Source organism: Anas acuta, chromosome 5 (assembly GCF_963932015.1).
Source record: "Anas acuta chromosome 5, bAnaAcu1.1, whole genome shotgun sequence".
Classification (NCBI taxonomy): Eukaryota; Metazoa; Chordata; class Aves; order Anseriformes; family Anatidae; genus Anas; species Anas acuta.
Genome location: NC_088983.1, coordinates 36343917 through 36370443, shown reverse-complemented (window position 1 = coordinate 36370443; position 26527 = coordinate 36343917). Strand labels below are relative to the sequence as shown.

At 45.2% G+C, this 26527-nt stretch overlaps 1 protein-coding gene across 5 annotated transcripts in view; it reads right to left on the bottom strand.

Moving 5' to 3' along the window:
• LOC137857505 (deubiquitinase DESI2-like) overlaps positions 1 to 26527 on the bottom strand; it is a 53571-nt gene that overhangs the window by 15276 nt on the left and 11768 nt on the right. For 3 of the 5 annotated variants that reach the window (XM_068684119.1, XM_068684121.1, XM_068684117.1), the window contains exons 2-4: positions 4042 to 4114; positions 2644 to 2737; positions 1451 to 1592 (exon numbers count right to left, since the gene is read on the bottom strand). In XM_068684119.1, the coding sequence (XP_068540220.1) occupies positions 1451 to 1592; positions 2644 to 2737; positions 4042 to 4114 (309 nt within the window). Of the gene's footprint in view, positions 1 to 1450; positions 1593 to 2643; positions 2738 to 4041; positions 4115 to 6772; positions 6913 to 25074; positions 25265 to 26527 lie in introns of those variants that run through there. The other 2 variants (XM_068684118.1, XM_068684122.1) reach the window with 2 other exon arrangements.

Genomic DNA, 26527 nt, shown 5'->3' with positions numbered 1-26527 from the left:
CTCTAGGGCAGATTTATTCTGCCAAACAAAGCTTCTAACAGTCTTTCTTTTAAGTCTTTGAATACTTTTTCCTGTTTTCTGTTTTTAGCTACCACATAACATCGCTGTGCATAAATAGATGATGATGATTATTATTGCTGGGTCACAGATGAAGAGTGTGAAGGAAAGGACAATACAAACACTAGGCAGATTAGTCTCAGAATTGGTGTCAGAGCACAAATCTCAGTTCTTCTTTCTACCCTCTGTGGTGACACACAGCTTGAGAGCCACATATCGTGTGGTCAATGCATTCTGCTTGCTTTTAACAGCTGAAGGCTGTACCTTACAGATCTACATGGCAGGGATTGGAGCAGTATAATCTGGGGGGGGGGGGGAATGACAGGGACAGTGTTCAGGTTTTGTTTGTTTTTAATGGGAACTACAACAACAAAAAGAAAGTACCAAGGATGTAAAGTTAAGCAGGTATTCAGATGTTGGGAAATGAGAATAGAAACTTCCATTGCTTTCGGCTCAAACAGGTTTTGTTTTAACAGATTTCAAGCTGTCCTTCTCCACATGGAGTAGATTCTATCCTTGCAGTTGCCATAAAATGCCTATGGAAGACACAGAAACAGTGGCATTGTTTTTTGGTGGAGGTGGTGGTTTTGTTTGGTTGGTTTTGTTTTGCTAAATGGAAGGTCATTTGCACTTCCTTCTTTTCATTTCTTTTCTGGCACTGCATCAAGATCCCAAAAACAGATTTACATAAGTGCTGAAATACACATACCTTAATGGAAACATGCTTTAAACATCTCAGCTTTTTTTTATTTGTCAATTTAAAAATTAAATAATCAATATCTCAGATTAGGAAAGAGGGTAAATTTGCATTTCTCTGTGCTTCAATCATCTCTGAAGAGAAATAACAGCTCTGTTAAAATTCACAGCGTTTTTGGGAACATGGAAATATGTAAGTACCAAAGACAGTTATGAGAAAAATGAATACTTTTTTGTAAAATGAGTTTTAGATGGTGCACATTAAATAAGGAAAAGGAACACTCACTTCCTGAATGCTGCAACATTTTGTTAGTAGAACACTGAGAAGCCTCTTTTATTCCTTTTCACATCATATAAGGTTGTTTATGTTCTTGCTATTAAAATGGTGCACATCTGCACGCAAGCCAGGTTTGTCTTTCCGTTTCCTGCTCAGCAGCCTATTCAGTGAGCCACAATGCAGGCAGTCCAAATTTTACCCACAGTTTAGACCAAACCTGTGACAAACCTGATGCATCTCCATCTCCTAACCCCATCGTTTTGAACAGCAACTGGTTTTCAAAAACATTAAGGGCAGAGACAGGAGAGCCGACTACTGACTCTGAAGTGGCAGGCTGTGCTGATCCTAGCTCCCCTTCTGTACTCACTACTACAGATCTGAAGCAACAAAAAAGTAGAGAAAGAAGACAGTTGTGCCCACCTCAGCCAGAGCAGCAGAGAAGTGATTACAGTTCTTGTGCATCAGATGGTACGCATTGCCTTTGTACTCCTTGCCCAGTTCTTCCATGATCTTATCCACATCTTCTTCTGTGAAGTCTGTGGTGCCCAAGGCAATGGATTCTCTAGTTAAGAACAAAACACAACACAAAAAGAACATGGAAAGCTACAGTGCAGAGAGTGATATGTACCCAGGGAAAAGAAAACAAAGCAATAGCAAGAAGGCCAGGTGTAAGACACTGGCATGAATATCCGGGGCTATCAGAGAGACCCTTACTAACAAAATGGCATACTAATATCCTCAAAAAATCCTTTTTATCTACAAAGCTGGTTACAGCACAGGACCAGTCCAGAGAGCATCCTGCTCACACCAGGGAAGTCTCAGCTGTACAGGTCTGCTTGCTTCCCACTCTGCCCACAGCCCCTCTGCAGAAGCTTTCAGTAGGACAGAGGAGATGCTTTTCCCTTGATGGAGAGTGTTTCCACAGTGTGGGCCAGGAAGGAGCAGACAGTTCTATGCATAAACATATTGTTTCTCCCAATATTCACTCAATAGTGTTCATTCCTCTACAAGTCCCCAACATCCCTCAATGTAAACTGGCAGTGTGTGAAGGTCAAGTTCCATCTGCCATGGGAAGTTCCTTGAACCACAGCCCCAAAACCTGAACACCTTGAACAGCGCCTTAATGAAGTATCCTCTCAGTTTCCTCTAGCAGCTGGCCTGTCCTTTGTGACAGTGTAGCAATAAACCCAGGAGATGACTTGTCATACTCCATGCAACATCCACAAATAGGCGATGCTCATGAAAAGACAAGCTTTCTGTACCCCTCTGCACTGGCTCTGCATAACACACAGCTACTCCCATTCTTGCTGACAGATGAAACCAGGAGTACAGAAAGCAAAGAAAATTGGAAGAGAGAACTACATTCATTTGTAAGGCATTTGTATACATTTAAACTCTGCCAAACACAGTTCAGCACTGCTCCCTGTCTGTTGTACACCCTTTAATCTGCCTTCAAAACCCCTGCAGGGCTGCCTTTGAACCAGGATCATGTAAAGGAGGGAGTGAGGGTGCTAATGAGAGGGAGAGGAAGACCCAGAGGAGAGGACTTCCCCTCTCCCTCTGGTAGCTGTCATTGTAGGGGGAGCAGGGAAGACGTAGAAAAGGGCCCTTACTTGAATTTAAAGGTCTCGCCAAGCTCTACCGCACTGCCAGGTGTGATCTCGAAAATCCCACTGAAAGGGTAGGGATGCCCTCCATAGGCAAACTCTGATGAGGAAAGAAACAGACTGTGAGTAATCGAATGAACGCTGTGTCAGGAAGAAGTCTATGGCAGCTGTCTGCGTGGCTCAGCATCAGCACCAGGGGCTGGGCTATTGCTAAAGTCAGCTTCAGCCAATTTCTCTTTCCAGGTACCTATCAGCCCGAGGATACTCTCACAGCCTCAGCTCCAGAGCAGGCTCCACCAATGCTAATACTAGTGGTTGCACAGCTAATTAGCAGCTAGTGCTGCTAATCTGCTCCTCAACACCAGGCAAGCTCTCCAGGTCTGTCTCTGTGCCTATACAGGCCAGTGGGAAGTTCTGTGGTGGAGGCATCTGGAAATACTGTGAGGCTGTCGGTGGTGGCACCGAGCTAGAAGAAATCTTTTCTAGAGTAGGGAGAAATCAGTCTCCTTCTTCCAGATGGCAGCACAGCAGGCAGCTACGGGGAATTCTTTGTAGGTAAAAAAAAAAAAAAAAAAAGCTGATTACACGCTGCTGCCTTAGCACGTGGGCTGAGCCTGGAGGCCCCTCCGTGTTATACAGGCCACCTTGCACAGTCTGTGAAAGCTGCTGTGCTCACGACAGAACACAGCACCCCAGGGATTTTTATCTGCTGCATGGCACTAGCTAAAAATACCACGAGTGAGGTAACCCCAGTCATTCCCATTTAACACTGGATGAAGAGGGCAACGAGAAGTCTGTGATGCTTTTCCATCCCTTGGCTTCGCTGTGCTACAGCTGTTTTTCCAGATACCTTGGGTGCTGTAATCAGCCTCAACCCCATCCAGACCATTTCAAAAAGCCTTGCAAGATTTTTCTTTTAATTCTGTCATTTTAAAATAAAAATTTCTAAGATCTGGAGATGCAAATTCTAAGACTTCTAAAGCACAGACATTCATAAAGAATTACTGTAAAGCTGGTTTATTCTGGCATGGAATTAGTACAGACATCCTTATGCAGGTTTTAAGACAGCCACTGATCCGCATCTCTTCCCCCTCCCCAGACTCTCCTCCTCCTTTGTTGCAGGTCTTTCCAGTGTTGTTTGGTCCTCCCTCCCTATCTGCCAGCCTGCTACACACCTGCACAAGCTATAGAGGCTGCAATTACATGCTGAAGATACAAAGAGCTACTTTATTCATGGCAGAACTGCACGAGTTCCAGCTGGACTCCACAATGGACTCTAAAACAAAGCTGGCTGAGTTTCTCACTCCTTGCCAAAATCTATGCATTTGGTATTTTTTTCTGTACCAGACTAGCCATGCAATTTTCTCTCTGTTCTACAGGTAATGAAAAGGAAATGCTTCATACCTCTGCCGTAGATCTCGATGCCAGAGTGGAAGACACCAATCCCCAAGGTGGAGGTGTATTCATTTATCCAGTACTACAGTAAGAAAAAAAGGCACATTTGGGAGCATTAGCAGAAAAAAAGAAAAAAAAATACATGATCTTGCCCTGGGGCATATACCCCTATCTCCCTTCCTCAAAACAGCTTCTCTTAAGGACAATGATAATTTTGAAATTTTCCTGAGACAAACTGAGGCTCCTTATAGAGCAACAGAAGTGGGCACTGTGTTTATACAGCTGGCTGGGATTACATCTCCAAAAAAAATGCTCATCTAATCCTTTCCATGTAAGGCATTTTCCTATATTAAGATACAACTATACCTGAACCTGCATAAACCCAGCTTCCATAGGATATGTGATTATTCATCTCTTTTTTCCCTTAGCTAGCTAACCATTTCCCCTCCATTCCAATTTACTCGTCTTATTTTCAAAATACTGAAGATCTTGAGTTAAAGCACTCCCAAATATCTTCTGTACACTGTTTTACAACACCTCCCAACATCTTACTTCCTAATCAGTTAGTTTTAGGCATGTTTATTTAGGCAATGAGATCTTGGAGACAAATCTATTCCTCACGTAAGTCAGAGAAGCACCATTTAGTAGTTCTCTATATCTCCAAGATGACCACAACTTCACCCAAGTCTGAGATGAATTTTCAAGAGGAGCTGTTAAATGACTTTGTTGCTCTGGAGTCCATCTCCTCCCCACTAAATATAGAGCAGAGGAATACTACAGCACGCATGCACCGCTCCTCCACCAGCACTGCTCAGGGCCTGTTTCCACCACACCGTGAAGGACAGTGCAGACGTCCAAGCAAACCCCAGCTAAGCTAATTCTGGAGTGGGAAGCCATACGGCCATGCCAGGGCAGTGCTGCACTGGAGATAACGAGCCCTGCTCTGCACAAGTATTTATTAGGTTAGCTGCAGAGCTGCGCTGCCACAGAAATGATGTCTTCAGGCAATGAGTGGAAACCGCCAGCGCCTGGTATATTTACAGTTCGCTTATGGCAGTGAAAATGCATCTCTAGTAACTCTGAGCAACCCAATTCCTATTGCAATTGAGCAGTGCAAGGAAGTGAATGCTGTTGACTTATCCCTGCACAACAACATGACAGGCTCATTAAACTAAAATTCCCTTACGGCTCTGGCAACGGCTTCAGGTGGAGCCAGAATTGGCTGCAGCACCCCTGGTGCCTGGTGATGCTGAGCTGCCACGGTACGAGCATGGACCCCTCCGCTCTAGGCAAGCAGAGGTCTGGCACACTCCATCTACGTTCCTCACTCTGCTTGCTTATGCATTTTGATGACTGCATTGAATGCGGTAGCTCTGTAAATCACCAGGAAATGCTTTCTGCACAACCACTAAGACTCTGGAAAAGCACAGGCCCAAGCCTGACTTGACATGGGGTTGGTCAGTATTGATACCTTGAGCCGTGTCCCCCAAAACGCCTGCAGTACAGCACTTTCCTTTTCCTTCAGGACACCTGAATGCTCCTTGTTCTTTGAGTTTTGGTATCATAACTGATGTGTTACTGCAGGACAACAGCAAACCTCCTGACCCAAGCTGGACCCCTGCCCACTGCTCTCTTCAACCCTCGTATCACCTCCACTTCTCTCTTCAGTGAATTACACAAACTCTTGGGGTTTTGGACAGATCAGAGCACTGGACTGGAGCTAGATTAAGTAGCTCTCAACCTCCGCCAGCTGAGATGGGGCACTAGCAGTGAATCCTCTTTTTGAGGGCCACAGCTGGTATTTAGGGATAAACAGCTCCTTGCCTTCTGCCACCCTTCCCCACATCCCTGCTCTGACTGGAGAGGATGACACAGAGCTGGAGGCTGCATGGAGGAACCCACACAACACCAGCCACATCTCCTGGGAAGACCAAAGCCCGTTTCTTTCTTTTCCCTCTTCAGTTCTCCTCAGACTCCCAGATGGCCTCGGTAAGCTTCAGAGAAGCACTGGTTTCCAGAGAGCCCCGCTGTAACTGCTCCCAGAGGGCAAGGTAAGGAGGTTGCCTTCATCCCTCAGGCCAAGCTGCTGTCTCACAACAGCACTCCAAGCACAACGTGCCCAGGTCACACCAGCTGCTTTGCTCAGAGGAGTAACTAACAGCAAGCTTTATTTTAAGTTGGAATCATTCTTGCCAGTTATCAAAGTCAGGGCTACCTGCAGGGGCTGCTCAGCATCAGCCTTTGTACTTCAAACGTGAAATGGGAACTGAAAGCCACTTCCAGCTATAGCTCTTCCTTCTTCTGTGGCATCCAAACACAAATAAGTAGAAAAACAGGACAAATAACGCACTAAACATGACCACCTCATGTGTGCAGAGTGCTGTCGGGCCACAAAGCCCTCTTTGTCCACCCACTCACCGGCACCATTCCTGTTCCCAGCAGAGCCACAGCCCCAAGAACCACCCCATCACATGGACTCCTCTGCATTCATCGCTATGAGTCCCTTTAACAAACTATTATGGACCTAACATAACCTCAGCCACACCTGAATTTCACCTGAACAGAAGCAATATGGGTTTAGCGCTTCCTTTCAAATAACCTTGACAACACAGGAGTGTTAGTGAAGTGGGACCTGATTTGCATCTTAGATAATACCAAGGATTTCTGTTTGCAGTGAACTGTTAGCAAGACCGAAATGCAAAGCAGCTCTGAATCACGGCTGCTGCTGTCCTCAGCTCACCCCCATCTCCAGGGTGCTGCAGAATCTGCCGCTGGTGTGCGACCGAACACGCAACAAACGCTTCATGGCACTTTGGCACAGCCCACGGGTTGTCTCAGGAGGAAGCTGTGCTGAAGCGAACATGTCAGTCACTTGCTGAGCTGGAAGAGAGAATCCAAGCCAGATTTGAAGCCAGGTTTGTACACACATGCACGAGCTGGCCTCGTTTTCCAAGGGCTTTGCAGTTCTGAGCATAAGAATAGCAGCAACAGTCAGCAAATACTCATCTCTTGAGTAAATTGGCTATATCTTAGATTTTATAAGAAAAAAAAAACACAACCTACAGCCTGTTCTGAGCCAGCTGAAAGAGCTATGGAATTGAATTCAGCAGTATCTTAAAGGGACTTGTGATTCATAGCTGCATTGCATGCTGCCTGCAAAATTGTGTCATAAACCCTGCAGAAAGGACTTGGAGCAATCTGTCTTGTTTCCACCTTCAGCCAAGACAGAGAACAGCTCAGAAGTGAAGAGAGGCAAAGAGGAAGGCTAGCCAGGCTTCACAAAAGCCGGAGATAGCCCAGAACTCAAAATTCAGACCCAGAGAGGAACCTCTTCTCATTTTGCATTATACAAATTAAGAGTTTTTCATGCAAGTCCCTGATGAAGTAGAATTTGAAGTTTTCTGTTTTTTATTCAAGCCACCTCTGATTTCACAGTTGGTTTGGTTCAGAGATCAAAGTGTCCAGTGAGAGTTCAGATTCTGGTGGATACTCCGAGTCAGTTGTGTTATTCACTTTGTTTTATTTATTCCCTTTATTCATCTTTCATACTGAGAGATAGAAGTGAAACTGGGACAGCAAATATCCCAAATTTGAAGAAACAAAACTAAAAAGCTTCATTATATTGATATGCTTCTGGAAGGTCTGGGACAGAGGAACAGATAACACGATCCTTGTAGATTATGAACCAGTAAATAACCAAATCTCCTCCTCCATCTGCACATAATTCAGTAGCATTGCTTTCTTTTCCCTGTGAATCAATTGGCAAAACTTTGCTTCTAGGAGCAAGAGAAGAGTAATGGGGGACCAGAGCTATAGATAATATTCTGACACTACTGGTGTGTATAGAGAGTGTTAAGGGACTGAAGGAAATGGTCAGATCCCCTCACACTCTGCTAGTCTGCAGAGCATGAAGCGCTCCTGACAACACGAGTCCCATTGCAGACTATCTGCCCTACTCCTGGGCTTGAGTTTAATCCTCTCCTTTTTGAGAGCCAAGTCACATACCATCACACCAAGTCCTCCCTTGCAGAGGTGACATCTCCTATCCACAGGACGGGGGAGCTGGCTCACTGCAGAAGAGACCCTTGGCTTGACAGATCCCAGGGGAGGACACTCAGGGCTCCAGCTGCTACTAGTGTGCTCCACGATGGAGTTAGTCAGACAAGGAGCATTCTTTCACTCCTCTGCCTTTGATACACTACGCAAACTTCATGCAAAATGTTTTTTCCTGGAGGCTTTGTCTTGGCCTTTGCAGTGCTTGGCCTCTGCTGTTAACTTACATAGGTAGCTCCATGAAAACTTGCAGAGGAGTGTGAGCAGTCATAAATGCACTCATCGGTCATATCTCAAACACCAGAAAAATCCTCTGCAACATTAAAGCTCAAACCAAAAGCCAGTATTAAATGCAACATCAGATTGATGCAAGAGGCCAGTCAGGAAGCATCAAAGTAGTATCTGGTGTTATTTTCTGAGATTTGTTGATCCAGATGTGAAATATGAGAGTAGAAAAAAACAAACATAGAGGTGAAGCTAGAAATCACTTCAGGAAATCCATCAATGAAATCTCAGCCCTATACAGTCAGCAACTTTAGAAGAGTTTCACTTTCCCCAATACATTTTTCTGAACCAGGATCTTGGGCCCATATAGGTGGAAGGAAAGAGCCCGAAACAGCTCACAGACTATTCCCTGAGCAATGCTTGTAGCTAGTGGTGAAGGAAGCATTATCTCACTACAGACATGCAGGACAGCAGGCTTCTGATAGATCTTTGCCAAGAGGCTTCAGTCATATTGCAGCAGTATTCACTCATGTCCTTAGGCATGTGCACAGTTCTGCCAACATGTCTCGATCCTTCTGCTGTTCACTCCTGGCCTAGAGCTCTAGTAATAAAAACCCACTATCACGTGGCGTGACATCAAATTATACAGCACGGCTGCTGTGAGTAAGTTTTCTTTAGCAATTGGATGAGACCCAAGCTCATTTCAGTGTGACCTGCGTCTCTTTTACGCTCAGTTCTCCGGAGTTCCAAGGTCTGTAAATTAACCAAGTTTAAAATGCTATTTTCCTAATATGCCGTGAATACAGATTAAGCGTGAAAGGATTTAAATGCATTCAGGCAGAACAGCAACTAATAACAAAATAAGAAGCCTAACAGGATACTGAGAGGAGGAGTGATGACAAAGACCTGCCTTTGGTACTTCATACCTGGGAAAAGCTGTCTGGATAGGTGTTCACCCTACAGCACACACAGAACATGACTCTTCCCAGCTGGAAGATCGCTTCCTAAGCCAGGCTCTTTTGCTGCTGACAAAAGATACCAGTCTGCAAGGCCTCTGCTTCATGGGCCAGGGTCTGGCAGCCCATCAGGTCACTCCAAATCCAATTAGCCAAAAGTGCCTGTTTTATTCAGCCATGCTAACTTTCACTTCAATGTCAGATAATGTCAGAGAAACACAATACTGCAGTAAGCAGTTCTCTGCTTACAAACCAAATCCACAGGATCAGTCTCCAGTTGTGAAAGGTAATAGCTGGTAAGTCTCAAGGAAGAGTTCCCAGAGTGGTCACTGGCATCTCCATGAACCACCCTACTGACAGAAGCAATCAAAGCCTGGGGAACCACAGGGTTTCTACAGGAGAGCAACCAAGTGCTGAGATGCCTGCAGCTTCAATAAAGCCGGAGAGCTCCGTGTAGCACTGAGATGAGGGGTCGTACAAGGTAGGACTTGGGGACCTCACTTCAGACTTAGACATTTTAGAAGAACTGGCTGGAGAAGAGACATCTGAGGAGCAGTCACATTACAGAAAGAAGAAAAAGACAAGGCATCTGCTCTGCAAAGGATCTTTTCCTCTCCAGCTAGTTAAATGCACTCCTTAGCTGTCTCCTCAGGAGGAATTTCTTTGGAAGCTGCAGTGTTTTTTCAGACGTTATTATATACTTCTGAATTGCCTGACGCATGAGCCAACGCTAAAATCTTAGCAATCATGAAACAAAGAGCTTATTTCTGTGCCTCCTAAACACCACATGTGGATTAAAAACTACTGCTGCTGCTGAGGGAGAGTTGGAAATCTACTTATGCTTCAGTGTTGTGATGTAATGTCATTTTACTGGAAGAACAGCAGGCCAGCAGAACATTAATCAGGCTGCAGAAAGGAAGCAGTTTGCATTCCAGCAGTTACCTTTGGGCTGGGCTCTATTTTACTTCTTAAATTATGAAAAAAAGATTTAGCTGTGAGAATGGGATACCTTCAGTGCTGCCATTTACCACCTCCTTCTACCAAAGGGCAGGCATAGCCCCAGCTCAACGTGACACCACTTGAAGTCTCTTACAACCATCTACTTTCTCCACTACCATTCTGCTTGCTACCTTTCTGCACTGATGGCAGGCGTTATCCTGCAGCCATGCCAAGAAGCTGAGCCCTGCCTATCTTTTGCCTGAAACAATGCACATCTGTAACCTGTTATTAGAAGGTGGCATATTCTGCACTAAATATAGTCGGCTCCTGCTGAGGAGAGCAAACGTTCACCCAACCGGTGTTTCAGAGCTTGAGTGAGGACCTGCTTTATTAGTGGGGAGAGGGCGACTAGCTGCCTGGATTAAGCAACTACTTTCTGTTCCTGCAGAATGAACACCCCTATATCTTCCATTTGCAGGTTCACAAAGAAGCCGTCAGAAGTTAATCCACCAGCCCAAGGGTCTGTCAGTTGTGACACTGATGGCCCAGCTCAGGCATCTGTGTACACAACGTGGTATTTGTAGTAGATGTTTGTGCCATATGAGAAGCAACATGCCATCTTCCTGACCTCCACCTGCTTCCCTTCACCTCAGCTCCGACTGTGCCTGAAGGAGAGGAAGGGGTGGGACTGGGGGCATCCAATGAAGCCACTAAAGGGGGATGTTGCTGGAGATGGGAACGGCATGTGCCAGTGCTAAGAGCCTGACCCAGACAGTGGTCTCATAAAAAGTCTTGCAAAAGGACAATCTGTGCTATTGCACACCATTTCCCGTGCTGTATCTCCTTAGTTTTGACAATTTGTGTACAATCATAATCTCAAGTATATGGAGACAGAAAAAAAAAGGCCTCCATTTGCAGGATTACGTTGAAGTGTTTCAACTCCCAGGCTAGCCTTAATATTTTTTTCCAATATGCCATTGAGCGTTAGTAAGGTTTTTTTATCCTGCTTCAAGTAATACAATCTGCATGGCTGGGACTAGGTCTGTTTTCCTGATAAAGCTACTATGCACAGTAATCCTGCGTTTGGGATGCATCTCATTTGCTCTGTGTGCAAACCTCAAGTACAGCTCAAAGGGAACTGAACTCTCCTGCAAAATACCAGACACGCTGTGTACAAGCTGTACACAGGACTTGTTCAGTAGAATTGTCCTTGAGTTGCAGGACTGAATTAGTTACTGCATGATTCACACAGATAATTAATCATTATTTTCCACTGGGACAAAGGAGAGTGAGGCTACAAGGAGCAAAAAGGTAGGAAACGCAGCTGGGAAACTTTGGTGTGTTAGGGAAGTGCCAATACCTTTGCCTTAGATGCATTCACAACAACAAAATGAGAGGTATTCAAAAAGAACAGCAGCTAAATGATCACGGAAATGGTGAGACTGAGTTACAAGAGAATTAATTCAGAAGAGCTTAGCAAAGCAATGACTACAGATGACAAATTTGCAAACATTTGAAGGGCTGATGAATTATGGGAGAAGACTTCTGAAAAATGGTACAAAAGGATTCAAGTAGGAGTAGCAGTTTGAAAGAAGAGAGACTTAGGCTAAGCATTTAGAAGATCTTTGGCAGTGAGAAAGCACAAGGAAACATTGATATGACTGAAAGCTACATCAGGAAAGCTTTAGCGTGCCTGTGCATGACAGTATTGAACAGTCTGATGTGTTTTCCACTGCTAATATCTAGGAGGCTGTTAACAGTCTCAGCTGAGCACATTTTAACCCTGCACACCTATGTGCATTGTAAGCCCTCATCTCAAGTCTTTGGAGCATGTCAGGAAGCAGGTTTCCTACCAAAGGACATGCGAGTGACTTGTGCACCCCTTGTGAACCACTAGGAGATAAATACCCTACAGTCCGGTTTACAAGGAGACATCTGAAGCACAGTGCAGACACTTGGACTCTGGAACTACCAGGCAAGCGAGGGCCAAGCTAGAGCCAAGCAACATGGTCTTGATATAGTCACCTTGCCACCCAACAGCTTTCCTCAAGACTGGGTGCATCCTCAAAGACTGCCCAATTCTGTGGTTCTCTCTCCAAAGAAGAGGCTAGCCCTGCCCTGACAGCCAGCAGTACAAAGGGGAAAGTGACATTTTGTGCATCCTTTGAAAATGTGCGCTTCAGTCTACGTACTAAGCTTGCCTAGACCAAAATACCTGCCTTTGTTCAGGGAATCGGGCTGTAGGAGACACGTTCCCCAAGCCCTCTGCAGAATAGCTAATTGCCTGACAGCTGTAGCTTGGCCCCGAAGTGCTGAAAAGCACAGTTCATCTCTCTGCTCTGGCAGATTTGTAGCAGGAATTTAAACTTCAGCCTGTCACATCCAAGATGAACACCCTAATCACTAACTATAGCTTCTCCATCAAAGTGATGCATGTGCAAGTAAACAGCTCCAGCAGGAGAGATTGAGAGGGATCCATGCCACCACATAAACAGGCAGTTAAGACTCTGACCAGAGGCTCCTGCCCTGCTCAGGTAGCTGAATCTCTCCCTGATAGTAGCAAAGCCTTAATACAACACTGATTTTTCTTCTCTGGCTTGTTCTCTCTCAGGGTGCACCTGCCAGGCAGAAACACAAACACTTTTTTTTTTTTTTTGCTAGCTCAGGCACACCAACAGCCCACATCCAACCACGGCAGATTTTTAGGGATCTCAAGTTTCTAATGAGAGCATCAAAAACACTAATGTCTTTCAAACTACAAAGTACTGCTGATCCTCCACTACGCTCTCTCCATTCATAACTAGTTCAGGAATAAAGTATTGTTCAGTAGGATCCAATTCAGCCAAAGTCTTCGGGAGAGAAAGTTAATACCTATGAAGAAAAGTCTGCTCATCTCACTAACATGGGGGAGGGATCCATTTCTGGGGGGAAATGGAGAGTCTGCCCTTCTTCCTGAATGGTGTTTCTTCCAGTAACTCCAACAAGTTACTTAAGACTTCCCCAGTGATCCAGACCAACAAAGTCATCTTCATTTCACATCATCCTTGCTCACCTGCCAGGATCAGTCCGCCTTCTCTCCAGACCATACCTAGTTAGTCAGATGTCGTAGAGAATGGAGAAGCATCACCCAAATGCCAAGCTACAACCATTCTGTAGAGATGGGATGTAACAGACCAATGGTAAAGCCCCTGTTGTCGAAGATATGACCATGACAATTAAAATCATCTGCACACAGGTCACTTTCAACTTCATTTTGGCAGGAACATTCCCTTAAGTACTGCCCTCTGAAGGCACACTGCACTGAGGTGTAACAGTGGTGGGGTGAAAAACTACCTAGTAGAAGGCATTAGGTAGTAAGCTTGATTCAGATTTAGACATATTTGTAGACATGAAAGGATTAAAAAAGAAGGGAGGTGGGAGGAACAGGAATATGGATGTGTGGAGCACAAGAGAAAGAGAGAAAGAAAAAGCAGCCCAGGAATCAAAGAAGCAATCTGCCGGTTTATCATCATCTGGATGTTTGCCTACCCCCTCAGAGAAGAAAGAGCCTCTCTGACTTAACACTAGAGGGGAAGAACACTCAGGAACTGCTGCTCTGGAAACCAGAGGCCAAAGATAGGCACGGTGGAGAAAGCAGCTATTGAGTTATACACTTCCTATAAATTTAAAGATTTACTCAAAGGTGGGCTTCTTTGTTATCATTATGCTCACTCTTAGGACAGGTGACTCAACAACACTTCTACATCTCTATTTTGCAGTTCTTCCTAGGATTTCAAAATACTTTAAAAGCATTGAATTTTTAAGCTTCACAGCATTTGTGAGGAATATGAAAGCATTCTTCATTTTAGAAGTAGGGGGAAAAAATACCAGAATACAGCTTGTGCTTTGACTATGCAGTGGATCAGGAGCAGAGATGAGTTCAAGATAGCTCAAACAATCCAACAATGCTTCTATATTGCCCACCAAAAAAAAATAAACAAATAAAATAGGGATCTACATGATTATCACAGGGTTTGTTAAAATTGAAAGGAGTGAAGCTGATCTACAGCATCTCCTCTTCTGAAAAGGGAGATCGAAGTGGCTTCGTTTGCCAAAGGCACTATAGCCTATTGAAGAGCTTGCACTTTATCTGACAAACTGAATGAAAGAAGTTGGAAGAAGCTTTTTAAAAGTTTCAGCTGTATTTTTTTTTTTTTCCAGCTTTAGCCATCTCTGAAGGAGTTCTAGCCTTAGCAGTCAAATCTCTTAATGACAACACTCTTTTCTGCATTACAACTCAATTTATTAATATTTTCACCAAGGACAACAGTCTCCTAGCCATACAAGGTGGGGACAACATCTACTCTCTCCACACCAAGAAAGAATAAGGAACTAGGTAAAACAACTTTGGCTTTTGCCAAGTTCCTGCATTGATAACTACTTGGGAAGGCTGAGGTAACAACGAAGTCCTAGTAGGTACAGCCATCACAAAGGGACACGAAGTCTCCTTTGATGTCACCAAAGGACCAAGAACATCACAGGCAGGGGAATAAGCAGCCCTTCTGTACCATCCCGTTAGTACAGACCACAACAGCATCCTGCTTTCAACCCGTTGTGCGGAGAGAGACCTAAGGGAGACAGAAGACGACTTCAAATGAATCTGCAGGCTTAGCAGACAAATTCATTAAACAAATACTGATGTCTTCAGCAGAAAAAAAAAAAAAGTGCAACCGAAATAAAAAGAAAAGAAAATATGAAAAATATTTTGGCTTCAAATAAGAGGGAAGTGCATTCAAACACCTATAGACTAACCAGTGATGGACCACAGGGACAGTCCCAGAGGTAGATGGGAAACAAGGACACATGAGGTTCACTTTCCCTGCTTTGCTATGGGCATACAACAGACTTCCTTTGGACCAGGTCAAAACTAGAATTTCATCAGGAAGGTACCACGTTCAAATTCAAAACTGACCCTTCAAATTCTTCAGATTCCTATTTACCCTGAAGTGGCTCACGCCAACAGCATCAGCAACCTGAATGGACTGTCCTGCTCCACTGCAGTTGAAACAGATGGGCTCCATTCTCAGACAATTCCCACAGAGATAAGGATCCCCTCTCCTTCCCAGCGCTGATTGTTTGCTGCTGGAAGTCCATGGCTGCAGACCTCACCCCAGAGTTCAAAACGGCAACAGAAGCACTTCACAACCAGGAGCTGAGCCTACCCACCAGCAAATCTGGATTTCCACAGGCAATACTGTAACCATATGAAAAACACATCTCCAGATCTCCTCTCTGTGCAAGTCCCATGTAAGGCCAAAAATCAAGTCCAGTGCTTACACATCACACAGACTCACTCCCTGTCTCCTTCTCACTTGCCAAGAACATTTGTACCTGTCCTGGGAGCCAACAGCAGCAGCATCAGGAAAAATAAGTGGGGTGGGGGCTGTTTGCACCTAAGGAAGCTATATTCATGCTGGCTTCAGTGGCACGTGCTCAAAATACCTTGCTGTGCCTGCGACAGAAATTGGCTGGGTGCCATTGACATTAGTTTGCTATTGCAAAAATCAATATTTATCTTGGAGCTTCTGAGAAGGGAATCTGTTCTCCAGCATGGACGGGGGAAACCCTTTCACAATGTGAGCTGAGATTTTTCCTGGAGAGGTTCCAGGGGCCATGCCTAGCTGGCAGTGTTTCTAACCAGCTTAGCTTAGGAAAATGCTGGGAAACACAGATTCCCTCAGCTTGTGCCTTGTCCTTTTTTCCTACAGCGCTTTGTCCTGTCCTGGAAAACTCTTCAAAAACAGTGCCAGTTTCACACTGCGCCTCGTCTCTCTGCATTATGTTTTCCTACAAGAAAAAGGGATATTGGTGCATTTTTGCCAGTCATACACACACACATTCTGCTGTTCCAGCACAATTACTGATATTACATCGTTGCAGTGATGTTTCCATATTACAATTTAAGGGATAAAGCAGAAGCCAAGGAATTTAACTACAGCAATGATGAAATGCTGCTGCACCATGGGGATTCAAATACACCTTCCCTCAAAAGTCCAGTTTTTGCTGGTCTGAAGATAATAAAGGAGTAGAGCAAGGCACAGTCCCTTGAGAAGCAAACTGTCTAAAAAAAAGTGGGTTGCCCTGGAACCTAGCCCAATGCCAAACTGGTTTTTGGAAGAATTATCTTCTTCAAAGCACAGAACTGATAGAAAAACTGATTGGGGAAAGTTCAGATAAAGTCCTTTATAACCCGTGATCAAAGGGCTTCCACACTGGCTGATTTTAGCACTGTTTAAAATGGCTGAGAACAGTACCAACCACAAATAGTGCAGGAAGTCTGAGGGATAATTTTTAGTGGGTGACACTCAGCTATTGGATGCTGACAAACAGCTCTAAGGATACTTTATCCCCCATATGAGGATGCAACAGAATGATTAACACGTGCAGCATGCTATGATGGCTGGGAAAGGTTTGGAAAGCTGTGGGAGTACCTTAATGACTCCAGTGCAACATGCTGTACTCCTGTTTGTTTGGGGGGTATGAGGGATTTATTTTTCTTTCCAGGATTCCCACTTCAACAAGCAGCACTGGACATGCAGATCTGGCATCATTTAGTGGCCATCCATTACTGAAAGACTGAGAGTACGGTTAGCAGCAGAGCCTGGCAGCAAGTCATCAGCATTCAGCAATATGGAGACACTGTTTTGGGTGAAAATAATTTCAGATTACAGGGTGGGTATTTGTGTAGCCCTTCAATGGGATAACCTCTGCTTGCTTCTCATGAGAGTCACACACCCCATGCACAGGGACAGGCACAACCATGCCACATGTGCAGCTCCGTTGGGAAAACATTAAACCTACCCTACCCTCCACCTCAAAACCAACACAGCATGCATGAGACCAGCGTTGGGATATCATTCAGGCTGCCCTAAGTAACTCCCATCTGCTGGGCACAGTAATCATTTTAGACTTGTGCCAAAACACAATTTCCGTGCTAGTCCCCTGTGTATTGCATGTGCCTAAAACTAGACCTGAGACGACCTCAGGGCTTCAGCAAGCTGGTTTCTCAATGGATGTGCACCTTATTGAGTCTCCATGTCTGCCACGTACCCAGGAGATCAGGGACTGAAGGGGAAGGGTGCAATAAGGAAATACTTCAGAAAGATCAAGGAAAAGAATTTGCCATGTATAATAAGTTTCACCAAAAATATCCTCTACCCCCCAGCTTTGTTTTTGTCTCTATAAAAGTCCATTAGATACCGCAACTGCATCTCGGCTCCTATTTATTTGAGTTAAAAGGGAAATGGTTATGTATCTGTACCACAGCATGCAAATGGTACCATCTGCCAGCTCCCTGAGAGGCCTGCCAAAAAATTCTCCTGCATGCAGGGTAGACAGCTAGTCTGAACTGTGGCCAGGCTACCATAGGAGAAAGAGGTAAACACTATAAATGCCTCATCTAGCACACAACATCCTCTAGCATCAAAGACATCTGCTCTCAGATTAAATTATCCCTCTGGTTTAGTCCTTTCAAGAACCTTCTAGATGCCTAGAGAAGTGTTGCAAGAAAAAAAAAAAAAAAAGACATGCACACTTAGTCCTAGCTGACAACAGGCCACCACTTTTCTCAAAAGCTAGCTAACTCATTTCTAGGAGCGAGGAAGAACACTCCAAGCACACTCCCATTTCAATTAGTGCCAAAAATAAGAGCCCATGCTCTTAATAGTAGGACACTAAACCCATAAGTCAAGTTCCGTGCTCACCCAAAAATGCTGCCCAGAGAGACAGAGACCTGAAAAAATACTGCGCTCTTTCTAAAGTGGTCCACTGGCTCTGTGCAATGCTCAGACAGTAAGGCAGGAGAACACGAGCAGAACTCCATACAGCTGGACCTCATCTAGGTGCAGGCATGGCTCCCACAAGAGATGAAGGGGTTTGCATGACAGATGTGGGTCTCATTTCTTCCACTTTGCTTTTCTTTAAGTTCACTCATGCAAGCTGGGGACTGCGAGTGGCCATAAATCTATAAGTTAAGCTAATTATCCTGCAGACCAAGAGAAAAGAAAGATATTTATTCTATATTGCAGGGAAGTATCTGGACACTCCAGGAATGAGAGTCATGAAAGTGATGAATGGATAGATCTGAGACCATTCAGTTCCCACTCCATATATCTGCCTTCTCCTGAGTTAGATGGATGCATGCAAGAGGTAAACAGATTCATCAAACAAATAAGATCAGCAGCCCAGCTGCTGTATTTCATCTTATGGTAAACTTTCGTTTGCTCTAAGAAGTGTAAGTTTGGTATCATTTATACAATTCCTTCTACCGTGCTTCCCTTTAACACCTCAAAATACTGCTCAGCCTGTCTTCCAGTGAAAGACACCAAAAATATCAGTAGAAAATGTCACAGTGGGAATAAAATTTTATCTGACCAGACACTATGACCACAGAAATGTTTGCATCTGAGACTTCTCTTCTTGCTAGCAGTTACGGTAGCAGGTGGGGTTACAAACCAGTCCCTGTTTGCATGCAGCCAGACCTAGCTGACAAGCAGCTTGCAATCTCTTTGGAGCCAGAACTCTCTTGTTCTGATTCCTACAGTGGCTTCATGAAATACACTGGAATTCCAGTTCATGGCCGGGCCTCAGTCACTATCACAAGTAGTTCCTTCGCAGCAGAAGGCAGGTACCAGCATGCTGTAAGCAGGAGAGTGCTAACTCATTCCACATGAGAATATAGATTAAACTTACACAAGAAACAGTACATATTCACTCATGCACCACACGTGCAAACATACATACAGTCTGCACCTATACAGCGAAGCATTAGAGAACAGCAACATTTTAACTCTGTTTTTTATGAGGGGCTCCACTAGCATGAAGAAAACATGCCTAAGAGCATGTTCAAAGCCAGCCACGGCTAGACTCACAATCAACCTCTTTTCACATACATTTTAATAATAAAACCCAGAATCAGGCCCAGTATTGCACCAAAGGAGCAGCACTATGTATTTGTCCTTGAGAAATCTCCTTAGGGGAACAATTTTCTCCTAACCTTCTCCACAATGTGGCCACTTGCACAGGAGTGCTGTGAATCTCTGGAAATGCTTGTGCTGTGTCAATACTTAGCCTGCAAAAAGGTCAGCCTCTGTCAGCAAGGAAACTACAAAAACAGCGGTTTTCTTAACTCTCTCCCAGCTTACTTCATCCTCAAAGATGTACTGGTGTGTTTGTACACTGTGAGCCACAAGAAAAAGTACACAGCTTGGTTTTCTACCCTCCAGCAGCAGCAGTTTCTGGGTAACCAAGCATGAAAACAGTGCTGGATATATATATATACACACCAGCCATCAATGCATCATCTTCCCCTCTTTGGGAAGAAAAAAAAGTGACATCAGCTGCATTTCTATTTTGGGCAGCCTTACAGCCATGGTTATTACCTCACTCCAACACCAGTGGGGTTTGGGCAGTTGGGTTTGCAAGCATCTTCTTTGCTTTCCCTTCCATCTCAGTCGTAGCAAGGCATGGGCTCTTCATCATGTCTGATCAGGTAGCAACAGACAAAGGATGCACGTGAGACCAGCCCAGGGCTGAATCACTGCATTGGTGCCAACTCTGAAGAAAAACACTCTCCAAGAGAAAGAATACCAACTGTGTTCAGAGAGATCGGATGGAGAATACCACACTCATACCACAAGTGAGCCTTTGGAAGATGGCTGAAGCAAGCAGGGGTCAGCAGTGAGCTTGGAAGTCCCAATACCACCCAAGCTTTTGGGAGCATCCAAATGCATTCTACGGAACGTGGAATCATTTGCCATTGTAGCACTCAGGTTTTTGATCAAGTACAATCACATAAAAGATTTAGACAGCACAAATCCACGAAATAGGGGTGAGAAAACATCAAAATATCCAACAGAGCTCTCTTAAGGATCGCTCCTTGTCCAAATCATCTCTGAGCGTGGGCTTCCAACAGCAGATAAAGACATTGTCACTTTAGACTTCTAGACAGACCTGAAAAGGGTAAGAATAGCCCCTCCAGTGACATCTAGCTATTCCATCAATCCTTCCTTCAACACGTCAGAAAAGGAAAGTCTGTAGGGCCAAGTGATAGCAATGCTGTAAAAGGAGAACTCAGACCTGACATGTTTATTGCAGAGAAACTAAATAAAATCTTTGCAGCAGAGCCTTCTTGTTTCCACCAAAGGAAAACTGTTGAGTGTCCCATGCCTGAACCTCCCACTTTTATTTTTGTAGAAGGAGTAGGAAGAGCGAGGAAATCATAAGAGGCTCTGTTTCAAGTTGATGTGGATGAGTTTATGACAGAACGGGAGGAATCAGCCGTGAAGAATCCCAGGGCCAGAACAACACACACGCAACGGAGGAAGCACAAGAACAGAATAGTTGTGCTAGTAATTCCTTTGGGCAACCTCTCGTGGAAAATGTCTTTTGGACCCAAACACCCAGAGGTAGCAACTGTACTGCCAATCTTTAAAAACAAGGTCCACACGAGAAACAGGGAATTACAAGTCTGCAAGCTGGACATCCGGACTGAATTAACCAACAGAAGCTATAATAAAGAACAACATTAATTGGTAGTTCAATAAACATGATCCTTTGGATAAGGATCAACATGACTTCTGTAGGGGTAGGTCCTGTGATATCCACCTCCTGGTATTCTTTGGAAAAATCAGTAATCTTACTGACATATCTAACTTTAATTTCTAAAATGTTTTTGATTACATTCTTCAGAAAAAGTCTTTAATGATGTAACTGATCATGAGACAGAGGGATATGCTTTAGTCCTGCAGGTGGCACAAAAAAACGTAGGTAGGAATTAATTATTCACTGACAGATACAAGACCCATCACAGGAAGCCAGCAAAAGTCATTTCAGGGCAGGGGATAGCAAATGCTTTTCACCAATAAGTAGCAGTGGCCACAGGCAGACGCTGAGGGAAGAACAATAATATTGGACTAGAGGGACCCTTGGCCTGAGCCAGTTTGGCCGTTCTTATGTTCATGTGCTCTCTTCTGTGTGAAAACATTAAAAGGAAGCAAGCCTCCCGAAAACGAGTTCTCCCATCGTAACACTGATTTTAAAAAGGAGCAGAGTTTTATTTCCCAAGAGAAAGAGGAAGAGGAGACCTATTTCAAATTCCTATCCGAAAGACTCTGGGCAAGCCTTATGAGCCACTGGAAGAGAATCCGTCTCACTCTTTGATAGCCAGGATACAGTTTAAGCAAAGGTTTTGAGATTACACGGTAATTGCCCAATTAGCTCTTGCGTGCAAAAGGGATTCTCTTGTGTTTATCCATATCCAGCAGGGCAGAAATCCAAATCTTTCTGCCCACTGTGGATTTGCTCTTCCAATTCATTAGGATTAATTTCTCCACCACCCACACAGTTCCCTCAATCTCTTCCTCCCCTCCCTGCCCCATTGCCACCTGTCAGAGTTATAACGATGATTGGTGCCTCTTAAGAGCAGCACAGAGCATCTTTATCCATCTACTTACTGACAGATGCTTTCTCCTCTCCTTTGCTGAACGAGTCCTTTCCAAAAGCCTGCTGCCTGTCAAGCTGTCCCCAGAGCATGTACGTGCATAGTGTCTACCCATACCCCCTCCAGTAACCCCGGTGTGTAACATAACCCCACTCCAATCCCCCAAGCAGCATTCTGTTTTGACAAGTCTCAGAGAAAACATAAGACAACTTTCAAACCCAGTAGCCATCAAGCTAAGTGATAATCCGTATAAACTGGCCAGCAACATGCCTTCAGGCTGGCCCAATTTATTCTTTAGCACTTGTAAAGCAGAGGATGAATTTGGGTAGATGGACATACAAGCAAATCCTGTTGCCTAGCCTTGGGGCAAAACCAGGACTGACTGTTTCTTCCCCATCTCTGCAGTCCAAGGCTTGTACAGAGGCACAGGAAACAAGCAGGGCATTAATTCTTCTAGCTCCGGCTCATCTACCCCTGCTTATTAAGTAACATCTTTCTCAGAAAGCCTCTTGAATTATATTACCAGAGCTGTTCTGGAAGATAATTGGTTTGGGAAGAGCCATCTCTGATCCTGTTGGTGTCACGGTATGACACGAAATCCTAGGAGTTCTCTTTCAAATTGGAAATCATAATAGCAACAGAGAGCTTTCATTTCAAGAAGAATGAATACGGGAAGAGTGCTTCTGACCCACAGGCCCTCCACGGCTGGAAATTATTTGAACTCCATCAAAGGAGAGCACAGGTAAACTGGAAAGCCCCAGTAAAATGCTTTGCTTAGAGACATCCGTCACAGTCCTTAAAAAAAATAAAAAAATTGGAGTACTTTCAGCAGCCACAGCTGGGCAAGAGGAAGAACAGTCTCACAAACATAACTCCAAATGAAAACCCAAGAGACAGCACAGCGACGAGACACCTAAGGATGAGCCGAGCCGGTCTCGCTGCATGCCAGCTCCTCGGCTGCAGGATGAGAACAACAGCTTTCTCCTTCTCCGGGGAAGTGCTGGGACGTACACAAGAGAAGGCCGAGCAAGGATCACGTGCTGGGGTTGAAAAGGCTAAGCAGATCTCTCGAGTACCCTTCTGTTAGTGCCTGCCACGGCAGCACAACACAGAGGGATTCAAATTCGCTTTAAGCTGGCAAGTATCTGCAGCAGCCCCCGGAGCAGAGCGCTGCTCTCTGTGAGCTAATGCATCTTGGCAAGATGCAGGGCACACGGCCCCCTCGCATGGCATTATTTTCTTACCCACTGCTTCTGCACCCTCAGTCCCTCTGTGATTCGCACACCGTCATCTTGCGTTGCTGGGGCTTTCCTGTCGGGATTAAACGAATTGCAAACTCTGCACTGCCTTTCCCTCCCCCTTACCTCACCCTCCCATTGCTTTTGTACGTGCTAAAGTGAAATGCTCCCTCTGAATCAGATTTCAGCTGTCACAAAGCCAGCAGTTTTCTCCTAGGAAGTCGGGGTGCTAATGACAGAATTAGCAGCTGCCTCGAAATAGTTCATGTGCCACATGCGGTCAAAGGCCAGTAAAAGCAAGGCCAGGGGCAGGTGCACGGGCTGACTGCTCAAAGGACCTCCCCAGGCAGGGAGAAGGGAGCGAGGAGACCTCCCCACCCACACAGAGCCCAGGGACAGCAGCAGCAGGGCTGCAACAGGGAGCGTGCCCACCTAGACACAGCGAGGCTACAGGACACAGGGCTGCTCCCCCAGGCACCCTGCTGCTCTCCCCCCTTCCTTCAGCCCACCCCAAGCAGTTACACCTCAGACACCAAGCAGTGCTTAGGGCTGTAACCCCTCCAGCACCCCACAAGCCTCTCCACCCACCCCAACGAGAGCACTTTGTACAGGTGAGACAACAGAAGACAGAAATATTCAAGTGCCTTGCTAGAAGTACGACTGAGGGGGGGACTAGGACTATGGTTTCCGTGTTTCTCTTTCTCAAAATCCAGTGCTTTACTCAAAAAGAAGGTTTGGTTGTTCTCGGCGAGGGTCCAAGGACATGCTTCATTGGCAGCATTACACAGTCTATTTAGAGCTTTTGATTCCCACATGTTCAAAGCACTTGTACTTTTCACAAAAACATTGTGGTGTCATTGAACATGATGTTATGTTTGAACTGAAAGGAGGAAAAAACATCTCTCCCCATCTATTATTACACATAAATACGAGTTGGTCTCCTACTATCACGCTATCTTAGGAGAGAATGAAAGATGAGTGAACTCAACCTTATCTATGCTGATTAGTGACCATCCATCATCAATTTACTGAGAGGAAAAAAGGCTTCCTGCGAGGCCCGCCGTCATTTCTTCCATTCTGCTTGAAGGCATCCTGGGCTAGAAGGAAGGCCGGGAGAACCTGGAGGACCCAGAGCACCTGAGCCCCACTCCCATCCCAGGGGCAGTAAAGAGCAGAGGTTAGGGCACACATTTTAATAGGTCTGCTCAGTTGCATCACGCAAGAATTCATACAGTAGGATTTCAAATGATGGCAGGAAAGTATAACATTGCCTTCACTTGTCAGCTTAAGGAACTTGTTAGATACATGCTCTTACCAGAGGGAAATCTCAGAGTGCTCCAAAACACTTTTGCAAAGAGCTCAGATGCTGGCAGCATTTAGGTAGAGCTATCACTAAGACTAGCACCAGCTGAAGGCTTCAGGAGAGTTTAGGAAAGGTGCCTTGTGCCATGCTGCTCAGGACCAGACAACAGGACCTTTGTTTTATTTGGGTGATCCTGGAGCTATGACATTATTTAAAACGCTTCTTCTGCAGACAGGCAGAAAGAAACAAGTTTGCAAAAACTGCCCTATGAATGAATGGAAAGTCAGGATGTGGGCTTGTTTTCAGATCTGCTTCTATGTGTCATCAAAATTAAAACAGAAATAAACTACTGGTGTCACTCCCTATCCAATATTTCCAGCTAGAAGGAGCTGGGGGTCAGGTTTTCACACCTGAATACTCCCAACACTGAGAAATGCCTTACATCTTGATGCAGGCCAAGCGATAATCCTCCTTCTCTCAGACCAGTGCTCTCCGGTCTGTCTCTGTTCAGCCCCTCTCTTTTGGGCTAGCCAACTACCTGCACACAGACAGCAGGCAAGTCCCAGAGCCCCACGTGTGCTCACACACCCTGCTGTTTCTAGAGCAATGATAAGCAGCAGCACATCTCAGAGACAGGCGATTAGTTGTGCCCCCTAGGGATTTAAGAGACATTCAGGTGCCTTTCAAGGGAGATAAACATTTAAGTGCTTGTCCTACTAGGGGACCATAAAAGACAAAATACCTATGCTGCAGGAGCATTACACTTCCAAACACACCCAGTGGAACAGCACCAGGACTGCTGCAGGATCCAGGACACAAGCGTAACTCTTCTGGTCTCCCTGTTCCTACCTGCATTGCCCCTGCTCGCATATTTCTGGTAGCACCAGGGCATCTGGTGTGGGGCTCAGCTGAGATGGTCACCACTTCTGGGTGGCTTCGTCCATTCCTGAGTGCTTACAGTCCCTAAGAAAACAACAACTTCACAAATAATGAGTGGCAGGGCACCGAAACCTTCCTGACTCGACTGATAAAATGGTTCTCCATGCTTCACGGGCAGTTCAGAAGCTCGACACAAGGGATATTGTGATGATTAATAATTAACTGGCTGGAGACACAGAGCTCAAGGACAGATGCCTCCCATCTGCAGGCTCCGTGAGCTGAGGCTGCACTTTGCAGGAGGAGGGAGGGGAGCCAGCAAGGCGAGGTGACAAGGTTGGTGTGCCCCTAGGACGCCAGCAGCCTTATCCAGATGCTTTTCCTTTTGTCTCCCAACACATAAGAAGGTATTATCCTGTGCTTCTCGAGGTAGCTTTTGCTACCCTAGTCACTGGGGGATCAGAGCAGCAAGGATCCCTGCCAATTCCTGGTGACAACTCACCTAAATGAGATGCATCCTCAGAAGCTGCATTCGTGTATTTAATAGGCTTTAACATCAGCTTTAATGAGACACCTCTGAGACCTCAGGAGAGGTAACAGACAGCTGGAAATGTGCTTCAAAGTCCTGTGGGTGTGAGAAGCAGAATTCAAGTTCAGTTCAGATGCACCAAGTACAGGATTTTTAAGCACCTGATGTGTTAGAGACTATTAAATTGTTCTTTACAACAACTTTAAAAATTTCTATCTGCATAAACGTGTTTGATCCAGCAACAGCTTTAACTGTATCAAGATTATCCAAAACAACAGCTGCAATAGGAACTGAGCTGCATATCTCACAGTAATTACACATTACAAAGGGAATCCTTGGAGCATTTCAATAACATGCCATGTAACAAACGGCACTTAAAAAGACACAGATAGACATGCTAGCCTCCTAGCGTAACTTCACTGCAGGGAAGGGTTTGGAAGAGGCCAGTTTTATTCCAGCCTGCTTCCTGCCTCTCAGAAATAGGGGGAGTTGTAAAGGATGCTGAAAAAGTTCGAGTGTTGTTTGGATACAGGGTGTTGAAGAAGAAATGCTGTGAGAGAAAGAAGCATAAGGAGCATCTTCCTCTCCAGCCCCCTTTTCTCTTGCCTCCTGATTCAGCTCCCAGAAGAAATGCTCCCTCCTGAGCTCTGCCTGAATACAAGGGACAGAAGGGGACATCCAGCAGTGCTGCAAGGTCAGAGGGACGTGTCCCCAGTGCAATTAACGAGGTGCTGGGACAGATGCCCTTCTGTCCTCCCTCCCCCCCAGGAGTGTCCTGCCTGCTTGGCTGGGCTTTGCCATGCCTCTAGCTACCACGATGCGGTGTCTCCTGCCAGCAGCACTCTGCCCAAGGGGAGAGTCAGGATTTGGCCCAGACAGTAAAAACGAGCAGAATTT